Consider the following 13,313-nt stretch of genomic DNA (forward strand, 5'->3'; position numbering starts at 1 on the left):
AGGCAGCCTTGGACAATTAGCTCACTGGTCTTCCGGACCTGTTCATAAAACACATGCTGACTCTCACCCCGCCTTTGCGATTGGCTGCAGGGGATGGTGGTTTTGTTCCACAATGGTGGGCCCTTGGGTGCATCCCTTCTCTGTGCAGTACCGGAGTCCAAGCTCCTTCCCGGAGTGAGAGCTTATCAAAGACAGGTACTTGAGCAGCAGCAGGAATTCAAGGCAGGGTGTGTGCAGAGTCTGGCTCATTCTGCTCCTCCGCCTTGTTAACCTTTCTTTCTTCAGATCCCTCACACTTGGACAAATTCACGGGGAGCGGGGGAGCCACACAACAATTTCTGATCCCTGTGTCCTCCTTGCTCTATACCAAACACCTCTGCTTTATACGTGAGCTCAAATGTTCTAAGTTGACAGTCAACAGAAGCCCTGGCGGCAGAGGTTAGGCACTCCCTTGCGAACTGAAAGAGGATCAGTTCAAAGCCATCAGCTGCTCTTTTGGGGGGAGAAAGCTGAGGCAATTTGCGTCCATAGAGATTGACGGTCTTGCAAGACTGGAGGAAGGAAATGTAGTTAGAGCTTAAATCGTGAGGATCTGGTTTGCAGAAAGCGATGGATGACGGTGAAAGTCCAACTTCTATGAGCAGAGGCCCCGGGGTGGATTAAGCCTCCAAGCAGTGGTTCTCAACCTTCCACATGCCAGGACCCTTTCATACAGTTCCTCATGTAGTGATGACCCACCCACCCCCAACCATAACATTATTTTCATTGCTTCTTCATCACTGTCATTTTGCTACTGGTATGAATCGTGAAAGGGTATGAATACTGTGAAAGAGTCGTTCTACCCCCAAAAGGGTCACGGCCCACAGGTTGAGAACTGTTGCTCCAGAGGCTCCCCTCTGACCATCGGCCAGGGGTGTGCACAGCCTTGCTGTCACACAGGGCGCATTACACACTGGGTTCATGCCGATGGAGTTGGGTTAAAATATAACACCTTATCATTTGTTCTCCCTTTTGATCCATTTTAAATTTGTTCTAGTTTTTATTATTTCCTGGTTTCTTTTTGATTGAGGTTTTTCTCCCTTAGTCGTTGTTGTTGAGGTTTTGTTTTCTGTATATGAAATCCAGGGTAGGTAAATCTATAGAGACCGTAACTGGATTAATAGTTTCTTAAAATTATGGCAGAGGAGGTTAGGGGAAAGGGAGAGTTAATGATGAGTACAAGAATGAAGAAAATGCTAGAAATTAGAAAAGAAAAAGATTCTTAGCCTTGGAAACCCAATAGGCCAGTTCTCCTCTGCCCTACAGAGTAGGGTTGGAATGGGTCCCTATGGGTCAGGATCGGCTGGATAACAGTGGGTTTGGGAGCTGGTTTGACATTCTGAGTCTTCTGCTAAGTGTACGTTTCACTGCCCCACATGCCTTGGTCTTTCACTTCACTTGGTAGTAAGACAAAATTAATGATCAGCTGCAACTTCAAAGTATAGGGAAATAAGATGTAAAACGTGATTTGCTCTGTTTCCCCTTTTCTTGCTGTATACAAAACAATTCTGCTTCCACTATCATGAGTATAAACCCCTAGCTTGTCTTTGTTCTGGGAAGCACCTTTCCTCGTTACAGATTCAAAGCTCCTTGATCTATAAACCAAATAAAACTTCAAATTATGGTATTACATTGCTCAGATTCTCTCTCTTCTCTCTCTCCTCTCCTCTCCTCTTCTCTCTCTCTCTCTCTCTCTCTCTTTCTCTCTCTCTCTGACAGCCTAAACAGCCTCCCAGAGAGACCTCCCCAAGCCACCTCCCCTGGCTCATCCATGAGGACTGCGAGGGGCACCTCTCTGGAAGCCACCCCTGCCTGCCCCACGCTGCTGCCCCTCACCCCTCCCGGGTGGGTTTTTCCACATGTCTGCTCTTCTGTCTGTCTCCGTCACCAGACTGCAGGCTCTGTGAGCTGTGGCCTTGATCTTCCTTCCCTCCCAGTCCCACGCTGAGCTGCACACCATGCCCGCAGCTCCCCCATGGGGAGACCGGCACTCTGGGGGGTTTCTTTACTCCTTGGCACTGCTCTGTGATTGTGGTGGTTGTCATTAGCTATCAAGCAAGCCCATTCTGAGGCACGGCAATGCCGTGCGTGTGTGCTCCACGGGGTCCCAAAGCTGTGATCTCTCCGAAGCAGATCACCAGGGGAGATCTCAAAGCGCCTGCCTCTGGGGGAACTCAAGGCACTGACCTGGCATCTGGGATCAGAGCCCATCACTGTGTGCACCACTCAGGAACGCCTTGCTTTCTGATTGAACATTGTTTTGTTCTCGATCACGTAGAGGGAAAGGCGGACTTTGAAGTTTTATGTTTTCAGTGCCTAGAGCCATGAACATTTGGAATCTTGCCTTGACCTGCCCAGGAGTAGGTGCTCCACACACTTCAAATGTCCATTGGATGAAAGGACCCGTGTTGTGAGACCTCCCTTACCAGAAATACAGGACAAACGGAGAGCAAGTAACCTCTGCCACACACATGCTCGGTAAAGCAGAGAGACAGAGACCGAGGAAGACCCTCCATAAGATGGGCCGACGCAGTGGCTCCAACCTAAGAGTCACTGTGAGGACGGCCCAGGACCGGGCGGTGCAGTGCTGCATTCTGTGGTGCGCACGTCGGAAGGGGCTGGATGGCACCCAATGACCACAGGGCCATCTCGCACCTACTCTGCTTCTGTTTCCTTCCTGGGACGCCTCTTCCGCCATCGAGACGTCCTCGGTTCTTGATTTTGCTCACCATCCCTGCCCCGCCCCCCCTCCCGCCCCCGCCCCAATAGAGTACAAACGCCACCAGGTAGAAATGGCGTCTGCTTTGCTCAGATGCACCCGGTGCTGGCAACTGCTCCATGCCTGGCCATCCTGGTGCGGGTGCACAAATGGACAGACGAACCAGCCCTGGGACTGTTTGCCGACATCTCACTTCTCAGCCTCTGGTGGCGCCCAGGCAGGATGGATGGGTCTCCTTCCTTCCCCACGCACCTACCTCAGAAGTTGGGTGTGGCACAGGACACGTTCCCACAGCCGTTGCGGCAGCATTTCATCAGGCCTGGACACTGGCTGTCTTCCTTGCACTGGTCTTCACAGATGCCCAGGGGGTGGATGGCAGAGTTCAGCTGAGGACAGGAACCCAGTTTTTCTGATGGCAAAGGGAATACAAGAAGGTGAACCAAGCATGGCCGAGGAGGTGCCCCGGCAGCCTCGGGCCCTGGCTCCAGTCTCACAAATGGTAGCATGAACTGCCTGGAAGGGTCGCAGGGGGGCTAGGAAGACCACCTTCAAAACCCTCCTCCAGCTCCCAGACAATTGTGGCACCTTAAGACCTCGGTTTGAGTCCCACCTCTGCCAGAGGCTAACTCCATGACTCAGGCCAAGCAGTCTCCTGGAGCCCAGTGCCACCCATCTTGGGGTTGTTTAAAAATAAGGCAATGGAGGCAGGCGTATTTCTCTTGGAACAACCAAGTACTTTGTAATAATAATGAGTCATTACAATAACTAGCACTTAATTAGCCTACTCGGTGCCAGGACCCACTAGGACGCAGGACCGGGTGGTATTTCATTCCGGTGTACACACAGGGGCTCTGGGAGTGGAGACCGACTTCACAGCACCTAACAACAACAACAACAACGTAGCAGACCGCTGTTGGTGCCCCCGCCAAGGAGCACTGGCTTAGGTGGTGGGTTTGTTTGAACTGCAAGGCCAGCAGTTCAAACCCACCAGCTCCTCCAAAGGAGAAAACTCAAGCGATCGGCTCCTGTAAATACTTAACAGCCTCACAACCCCTACCTACGGTCTCTGTGAGTTGGAGTCCATTTGATGGCAGTGGGCTTTGTGTTTTGTTCTTGTTTAGGATGCCTGACGGGCCACCTGTCTGTCAGGTTATTGTACGGGGGTGAGGAGGCTCGTGTGCTGCTGTGAGCTGGAAGCTACGATATTTCAAATTCCAGCAGGGTCACCCACTGCGGACAGACCTCAGCAGACTAAGACAGACTAGGAAGAAAGGCCAGGTCTTCTACTCCTGAAATTAGCCCATGACAAAGTTGTGACTCCCAGCCAAAAACTGTCCTCCCTGATTGTTTCAGATACATCAGCCGCAGGACCAATGTATCTGTTTCAGATACATCAGCAGCAGGACCAATGTATCTGATTGTTTCAGATACATCAGATACAGATGTATCTGATGGTTTCAGATACATCAGCCGCAGGACCAATGTATCTTTTTCAGATACATCAGCAGCAGGACCAATATATCTGTTTCAGATACATCAGCAACAGGACCAATGTATCTGATTGTTTCAGATACATCAGCAGCAGGACCAATGTATCTGATTGCTTCAGCTACATCAGCAGCAGGACCAATGTATCTAATTGTTTCAGATACATCAGATACAGATGTATCTGATTGTTTCAGATACATCAGCAGCAGGACCAATGTATCTGATTGTTTCAGATACATCAGCAGCAGGACCAATCTCTAATCTCTAGAAGATATCACATTGGGCCAAGTAGAGGGTCAACAAAGGCATGGGCGACCCTCGGCGAGATGGACATGCGGATGATTGTGAGGATGCAGGGGCCTGGGAGGCATTTTATTCTGTTCTGCATAAGGTCACCAACAGTCAGCCTAGAAACATGTGCCAAGTATTATTCCAAGCACCTGCCACATAGTAACTAATCTTCATAATAATCCTAAAAGAAAGGGATGGATACTATTCATTCTTCCACGTGTTACAGATCAGGAAACTGAGGCCCAGAGAGCTTAAATGATTTGCCTGAGGTCATACTGGTTAGAGGCAGTATTTGAGCCACAGGAAAACTCCAGTCTAGCCACTATGTCCCACTGTGGGAGCAATAAATGACTTCACGTGGCTCTACTAGCCCATAGTCTTGGGAACTCCCACCAAATTACTGAGTGGGGCTGTACAAACAGGGGGCTTGGGACTCTAGTGTGGGGAATGTTCAATGTTGGCACTCGCCGGGGGTTAAAATGAGCCATCTCAGAAACAGAATGGGAGCATCTCACTACCATACAGAAAGAGAAACCAAGGGCAGAGCAGGTCCTTTGGATCCCAGGATCCCTGTATGCTGAACCTCTTTGATGCAGGAGATAAAGCTGAGACACCAGAGAAGCGGTGGTAGCAGAGGCAGCAGCGCCAAGAGCATAAGGCAGAGCAGTGGACTTCGGGGCGGGCCACGGAGTGAAAAAGGCTGCATTTCCAGGGGCTGGGTACTCCCAGGTCACAAGTCAGCCTCCAAACCTGTTTTTCCTTAAGGAGGAGCTGTGGGGTTGGGGCTCTCTAGGGCTACTTCCTGCTCTCTTGGGTGTGGGGACCTGCGTCCTCAAGTTCCTTTTAGGAGCGCCCACGCTTTCAGCCACCTGATTCATCTCTCCGTCCTAGGGCTGGAAGGCATGGTTTTCCGAAGGAGCGAGGGCTGGAGCCCCGGGGATTCGGCACCGGGAGACGCCTGGCCGGATTCAGGCCTTGCGGGCGGTACCGAGCAGCGCCAGCGAGGGACCCGGTCGCTAGGTTAAGACCTCGCCACTGGATGGTGCTGCTGCCTTGGGCCAGACCCTTTCCCACGACGTCTTTCGCGCCCCCTTCTTTAAGGTGGGCAGCTATGAAGTCCCCTTCCACCTAGGCGGAGGATTGGAGGCGACCTGCCCTTGAGGCGGTGCGGGAAGGAGCCCCGGGCGGCACTAGAGATGGACACCCCATGCCTGGGGCCCAGCATGCATACAGCCCGGGATCCCCGCAGGCTCCTGCCGTAGGGTCGCGGCGCCCGGAACAATGTGGCCCTGTGGGCACCCGGAAACCCGTCACGCACCTGGGACTTGAATCCAGCGGGGGTGCGCACCCCCTCCCGGCGCCCGACACCGCCCCGCACCCCAGCCCCTCCTCTGGACACGCTGTGCTTCAGCGAAGCCTTTTGTCTCTCCCAGGCCAGGCAGGGAGGGGACAGAGACCTTGGCCGCCACGCCTCCACTCTCCTGGGGCCCGGGGGCCCTCCCCGCGCGGGTCCCCGCGGGCTTACCATTGGGGAGAACGCAGCGGGCGACGCAGCCCGAGCGGCAGCACTTGAGGTTGTCGGCGCAGTCGTTGTCCGAGGCGCACTCCTCGGTGCAGTTCAGGTCCCTGGGCAGCTCCGGGCACACCCCTGTTTTCTGTGCTTCTGCGCGCGCGCGGGAAGAGAGGGTCGGGCGACGCGGGGCGGGGTCAGTGGTGGGCCTGAGCCCCAGAGGATGCCCAGCTGCCCTGAGGGGCCCACGTGTCAAGCCCCAAGCTCTCCTCGATCTCGGGCCCTGGAACTCCCGTCCAGGCCGGAGGGTCCCAAGAACCCGAGGAGTCCCCGAGAGGACAGAAGTTCCCCAGCCCCTGGCCTGAGCGACCTCACCTCTCAGCCCTGGAGGGTCCCCGCCTAGCTGAGAATCTAGAAGCTTCCCAAATCTGGACAGAGAGGCCCAGGTATTCCCCGCGGAATCCCCTCCTTCATCACGGGCCCGGACGCATATCTACGCCCTCCGTGGCCTCCCACCTCTGCCACACTGACTCCCAAACCCCAAGCCGCAAGGGTCCCACCTTGAGACCCCAGGAACCCCTAGTCGCAGCCTTCCGCTCCCCACTCTCGCTGCCGGAACCGGAGTCGCTCCAGCCCGGGAAAGGCCACCCCGAGGCCGGTTCTGTCCTGAGCTCCCGGCTCGGCCCTCTGGGCGCCAGGCTCACCTGTGGGACCCGGGGGCAGGCCCAGCAGCAGCAGGCCCAGCAGGAGGGCGGAGGTGACGCTCAGGCCCAGGCAGCCGCGGGAAGGCATGGTGCTGGAAGGGCGGGGTACCGATGCGAGTCGCCCTGCGCAGGGGGATTTAAACTCGGGCTCAGGGGGTGGGGATTAGGGGGCGGGGCGGGGCCGAGCCTGCAGAGCAGAGGGCTCTCTGGGCTGGCAGGCCAGCTGCCACCTCGAGCCATTTCACAATCTCCCGGGATCAGGTGTCGCTCTTGGCCCCTGTGGGAACCAGGAACCTACGCAGCTTCCAGTCCGGCCACGACTCTGCCAGCTGCAGCCGGACACTCGTGTCCACCTCCCTCACCTGCCTTTCTCCCTCCTGGGGTCTGGGGACCGTATTGAGCAAGCGGGACAGGCCCAGGACTCCTAGATTCGGACTCCAGGACTCTGGGGTCTTACGTTACAATGCCCCGGCGCAGGAGGGGTGGGGGTGGCGGGGAGCAGTAGATAAAAGGGCAGGGAGCTAGGGAGGCAATAGAGACCAGGGATTAAGAGGTTGGATTTAGGGTCAACCAGATCAGAATGCAAATCCCTTTTGGGGGATTAGTGGTGGCTGCCTCGGTAGCGATGCGGGCACATAGTAGGGGCTGTAGAGACAGTCGTTGTTAACTTTAAACAGTTACCTGGACAGCCTGCCGGAAGAGGTGCCTGTCTCAAAGAAAGGTGAGAAAACGGAATGCAGACAGTATCAAACAGCATCATTATATCACACACAAGTACATCTTTTACAGATGATAATTAAAAAATGATTCCAGCAGGGCATTGACTGGGATCTGCCAGCAATTCAAGCAGATTCAGAAAAGGGTACAGAAAGAAGGCATTCATGGCTGCTGTCAGGGGGATCTGACGGAAAACAGACTCCCAGAAAGATGCTGAGCTGGGGTTTGTGCTCTCGGGGGATACTGTCCTGCTTGAAATCAGGAATGGTATGTGTCAGGGTCAACTAGAGACCTGACGGACCTATGAGGTCTGATCTATCCTAAACTGCCTCACCAGATCCATTCCACCAGTCACGTGAAGATCAGCGAGAGGTCTGGATGAACCATCCCAAGTTGCCTCGCATGATCCATTCCAGGGGTCATGTCCAGATGACTCATCCCCACACAGAGCAGGGTAGGGACTAAGGTGAGCCAATAGGGTCCTGCCACCTGACCCTTATAAAATCCAATCTCATACCCCTAGATGCTGTTGTCTTCCTCCAATCGTGAGGCAACCTGCTTCATAATTGACGAGTATTTTGTTTTTTAAATCTTTGCTTTACTTGCTACCTTGTCGTACCTGCTGGTCTGGGTGTCTTACATGTGCGACCCCCTCTGCTGTAGTGGCCAACCACTAGGGAGAAGCTTGTCAGCTTTTCTCCAAGGAAGAAAAGCCCGGTGACATTGATTTTCCACACATCACAGCTTGTACCCTTTCACCATACCTTTTCCATCTGTGTGCTGAGCAAATGATCCAAGAGACTGGAAGATACGGAGAAGAACTTGGCGTCAGGATTGGAAGAAGATACATTAACAACCTGCCATCTGCAAATGACTCAACCTTGCTTGTCCAAGTGCAGAGGACTTGAAGCGCTCCCTGATGAAGCTCAAAGTCTACAGCCCTCTGAATGGCTCACATCTCAGCTAAAGAAAGAGAAACTCCTCACAGCTGGACCAATAAGCAATATCATCATAGATGGGGAACATATTTAAGTTGTTGAGGATTTCATCCTACTTGATCCACAATCAACGCCCATTGAACCAACAGTCAAGAAATCTAATTCTATATTTCATTAAGCAAATAGGCTAGTAAAAGATCTCTTTCAAGTGTTAAAAACGAAGGTGTGCCTGACCCAAGTCATGGTTTTCTGAACTACCTCATATGCATGCGAACGCTGCCCAACAGGTAAGGGAGAGCTACGGAGAGTTGATACCTTTGAGCATGGTGTTGCTGAAGCATATGGAATGGATCGCCCGAAGGAAGAACAACTCTGTCTTGGAAGAAGTCCGGCCTGAATGTTCTTTGGAAGTGTGGACGGTGAGACTTCATCTCATGTCCTCTGAGCCTGTTGTCAGGAGGCTCCAGGCTCTGGAGAAGAACGTCATGCTTGGTGGAAGATCAGTGGAAAAGAGCAAGATGCTTTTGGATGGACACCATAGTTGTCCCAAGGCACTGGAACATAGTAACCAGTGTGAGGATGGCGCAGGACAAAGCAGTGTTCTGTTCTGTTGTGCTTGAGTGAGTTGGAACTAATTTGGGAACAACCACTACATGTTTTAATGACCTCATTTGACAGAAGAAACCGAGGTCCCTGGAAAAGCATCTTCATGGGGTAGGGGAAATGAGGAGCTGATACCAAGGGCTCAAGTAGACAGAAAATGTTTTGAGAATGATGAGGGCAACAAATGTACAAATGTACAAATGTGCTGGATGCATGTATGGAGTGTGATAAGAGTTGTATGAGCCCTCAATAAAATGATTTTTTTTAAAGCTATTAACAATCAGGAACTAACCTGGGTGTGGTTCCCCCTCCTCTTCTCCGTATCAACGACCTATCCTGGCTGACTGCGGGGGTTGGGAGTAGGCTCACTGTCAAGTGCAATCTTCCCAGAAAGCCTAGGAAGAGAAAGTTATTGTTGTCATCAGCAGTGTATGATGGGTGAAGGGGATAGGCTAGGAGTTTAGACCCTTCTGTAAAGTCTCATGCTAAACAGTCAAGACCAGGATTTGACTATAGGGTTCCTTGTCCCCCTACCCCTGCTTTTGTTCTATTCCATCACAGCAAACATTCACTCGATGTGACAGTGTCAGGCAAGACACTTAATATAGGGAACTGAGTAAAGAATGAGCCCTTCTACGTGGGTCTAGGGGTGATGGGCCCCGGTTGGACTTCCCTGTTCTGATCTCCCAGTTTGAAATGTATAATAATGATGATTATATAAGGAGTCAATGAGAAGATGAATGTAGCATTCCTGCCATTATCACCAAGGGTTGGGTCCTCATCGGTTGATGTAGAGAGCTGGCTGGCAGGGCTTTCTCTCAAATAAAATAGCGGAACTGCTCATGTTTGAAGTGGTTGTGCCCCGGAGCCCCTGGTGACTACGTATCATCCGTGAGTGGTGTATGTCCTTATTCAGGAGACAGGTGAGTATACAGCTTTATCACCCAAGGTGGTAAATGCAAAAACAGGGCTACTCGGGGAATTAGACGAAATATGCTTTCAAAAGTGCTTCCTGGAATTATCAGAGAGCTTCCACTAGGATGAACATCTTGTACTTCCTGATAGCAAGAAACTCAACTAAAAATGTAAGTAGACCCACGTTTCTTAAAGTAGGAGAGCCAGAGCAGCAACACATGGCGACGGACTCCTTCTCACCAGTGGCCAGCAGCAGGAGGCCTTTCGGGGAGTTCCCCTCCTCCCCGGCACCGCTGAGTTTTCCTGTCCCCTAAAGGGGCTTTCCGCTCCTATAAAGAGTTACAGTCTTGAAAATACACTGGGCAGGACCCCTGTCCTTTAGGGTAACTATTATTTGGCACTCACTCAAAGGCAGCGAGTGAGACAATCAGCCAGATAAACATTTTACCTCGCTGGCCTCAGGGGACCCTCATGGATAGCAGATTGTGTGGGCAGTGGGGGGCAGACGTAATCTGGTCCAAAGCTTCACCTTTACCCCAACTCTTTTCTTCCCCCTTCCTCCTCCTCTCTTGTTTGAGTCTCTGGTGCCTTTCCCACCCATGTACCCCACATCTCCCATGCCATAACATCACCAAAGAAGCAGGAATTCCCACCCACAAGGTGATTTTAGTTCTTGTACTTTACTTTGTTGTCTTTGGTTTTTGTTTTGGGTTGTATTATAATACATTTATTTATTTATCTTTGCTATCTCCCACTTCCTTTACCATGTCCTCTTCCTTGCTACCCTACCCTCCTGAGAATATACATGTCCCCACAGGGAAAATCCAGTATGTCTGTAAATTCAAGCACAGCTGTGTTGGTCCTAGTTGACTACAGAAACAAATCCAGAGACACTCATATGTATAAGAGAGAACTTTATATCAAAGAGCAATTGTACATTAAGAAAACACCCCAGCCCAGTCCAGATCAAGTCCATATGGCAATACTAGTCCATAAATTCCTTTTTAGACTCACACAGTCATGCAATGATGCTGAGTACAGGAAGTTCACAGGCCAGTGGGTGGAAAGTCTTGTGGATCTAGTGGTGGTGAAAGCATCTCAGCGCTGGTGTGGGTCTCCACGTGGCTTCTCCAGCTCCAGGGCTACAGCTGCCATCAGTGGTTCTCCAGCTGCCATCAGTGGCTTGTCAACAGGAATGTTTTAATGGAAAAGTTAATATACTGGAAGTCCTTCGACTCATGTGGGCTGCAGGGTCCAAGGTCAAGGAAGCAAATGGCTGAGTCTTCCCTCAGGCAAGACAGCAGACAGAAGTGTGGGTCAGCAACAGTCAGTAGTGTAGGAGCTTGGTGAAGCAGGCTCAGATGGGATATTGAACTCAAGCAATGCAAGACGACAGAATCCACCAGCCTCAAGCTCAAATGATGTACACGCCATTAGCGTGGTGAAGCAGGTCTCAAAGGAACCTCAAGCTATAGCAACACAACCCGTGGGTTGGCTGTCCACAGGTAGTGTAGCTCACAAGTTGAGGCAGAGAGCTAGCTAAAGCAGCTGGACTCTGGTATGATCATCAGAGAGCAAGAGAGCAAGGGGTGGGCCTTGCCGAGCCATTTATCTCTTTGCCCTCCAATTAAACTGCGACCTTATAAATCCCACATATTCCTATTGGCCAGGTTGGCACAAATAAACCTACCTGTCACCGTCCACCCTTTACCATCTTGGCACCGGTACACAATTCTTTAGCCATATATATTTCTAGATATTAATGAAATCACATTTGCACCTAACATCATACATCTATCATACATATAAATGAAAACACACTGAATCTAATTGTATCTGGTACATCATACATGAACAAAGGAAAGATATTCAATAAGCACATATAAAGCAGATAAACTGACCATCACAAATCTCACTTTTACAATCGATTACATGGTTGTAACTGACAGGCATAAGCACCTACTTCTACTACCCATTCTGTATTACCTTTGCCCTCAGCCAGCACTCAGCTGGCCATGATTCTTTGCCTGGTGGGGTGACCCAGACCTTCATTCCTGAGGGGTCTGGGTCATTAGACATCCTGTCAGGATTGGGTAGCTGTAATTTACCATTTACTTTAATCACAGGGCATCGTAGCACTAAGTCGGCCTACGGGATCTCCTGGATTCCAGACATATTCTTCTTTACTTCCATTATGTAGCACCAGTCCAATTTCTCCTTGGTAATCAGGATCAATCACACCACTCAGTACAGTGACACCCTTCCTGACCTGTCAATCCAAAGGCATGAGAAGCCCAAAGTGGCCAGGGGGCATTCTCAGCTGTCAGTTCAGTGAAATCCATGCTGCATTTCCAGATGGGAGAGTTCCTTCCTTCGAGACCAGGACCTCCAGGCCTGAAGAGCATTGGGTTGCTGGGACAGGAAGCAAAAATGCTACAGGTGGATCACTAGGAGTAATAGTGAGTGGTGCCACTCCAGTTCCCACCCCTTGGTTCCTGGACCCATGAATCCTGGCTATTGGAGACACAGCACCATATATTGGCCGCTGGTTTAGAGAGTATACAGCCTCCTGGAGAACATTGCCCCAGCCCCGCAAGTTGCTGCCACCTAGATGGTGCTGTCATTGTGTCTTTAGGAGGCTATTCCATTGTTCTATCAAGCCAATTGCTTCAGGATGATGAGGCACATGATATGACCAGTGGATTTCTTGGGCCTGGGCCCATTGCCATACTTCATTTGCTGTGAAGTGAGGTCTTTGATCAGAAGTAATGTTATGTGGGATGCCATGCTAATGGATGAGGCATTCTGTGAGTCCACGAATGGTAGTTTTGGCAGAAGCATTGCATGCAGGGAAGGCAAATCTATATCCAGAGTAGGTGTCTATTCCAGTAAGAACAAAACGCTGTCCTCTCCATGAGAGAAGTGGTCCTGTGTAACCAACCTGCCACCAAGTTGCTGGTTGATCTCCCTGAGGAATGGTCCCATATCTTGGACTCAATGTTGGCTTCTGCTGCTGGCAGATAGGGCACTCAGCAGTGGCCGTGGCCAAGTCAGCCTTGGTGAGTGGAAGTCCATGTTGCTGTGCCTGTGCATAACTTCCATGCCTGCCACCATGTCCACTTTGTTCATGTGCCCATTGGGCAGTGACAAGATTGGAGGAGGAAAAAGGAGGACTAGTCTCCACAGTGCATGTCATCTTATCCACTTGATTGTTAAAGTCCTCCTCTTCAGAGGTAACCCTTTGGTGAACATTCACATGAGATGCTATTATCTTTACTTTCTTGGCCCATTCAGAGAGGTCTATCCACATACCTCTTCCCCATACCTCCTTGTCACTGATTTTCCAATCATGTTCCTTCCAATTCCCTGACCATCCATCCAAGCCATTA

The 13,313-nt window shown here is 51.2% G+C and overlaps 1 protein-coding gene across 1 annotated transcript in view; it reads right to left on the minus strand.

Annotated features, from left to right (window-relative positions):
* Window positions 1–6,859, minus strand: part of WFDC2 (WAP four-disulfide core domain 2) — a 7,855-nt gene extending 996 nt beyond the window's left edge. Inside the window, exons 1-3 of the mRNA XM_045295423.1 lie at window positions 6,752–6,859; window positions 6,063–6,200; window positions 3,015–3,167 (exon numbers count right to left, since the gene is read on the minus strand). Coding sequence (XP_045151358.1) covers window positions 3,016–3,167; window positions 6,063–6,200; window positions 6,752–6,839 — 378 coding nt within the window. The 5' untranslated portion in view covers window positions 6,840–6,859 and the 3' untranslated portion in view covers window position 3,015. The remainder of the gene's footprint in view (window positions 1–3,014; window positions 3,168–6,062; window positions 6,201–6,751) is intronic.
* Window positions 6,860–13,313: the final 6,454 nt, after the last annotated feature.

This window comes from Echinops telfairi, unplaced genomic scaffold, assembly GCF_000313985.2.
Source record: "Echinops telfairi isolate 266 unplaced genomic scaffold, ASM31398v2 ScPeMD7_5592;HRSCAF=6446, whole genome shotgun sequence".
Classification (NCBI taxonomy): Eukaryota; Metazoa; Chordata; class Mammalia; order Afrosoricida; family Tenrecidae; genus Echinops; species Echinops telfairi.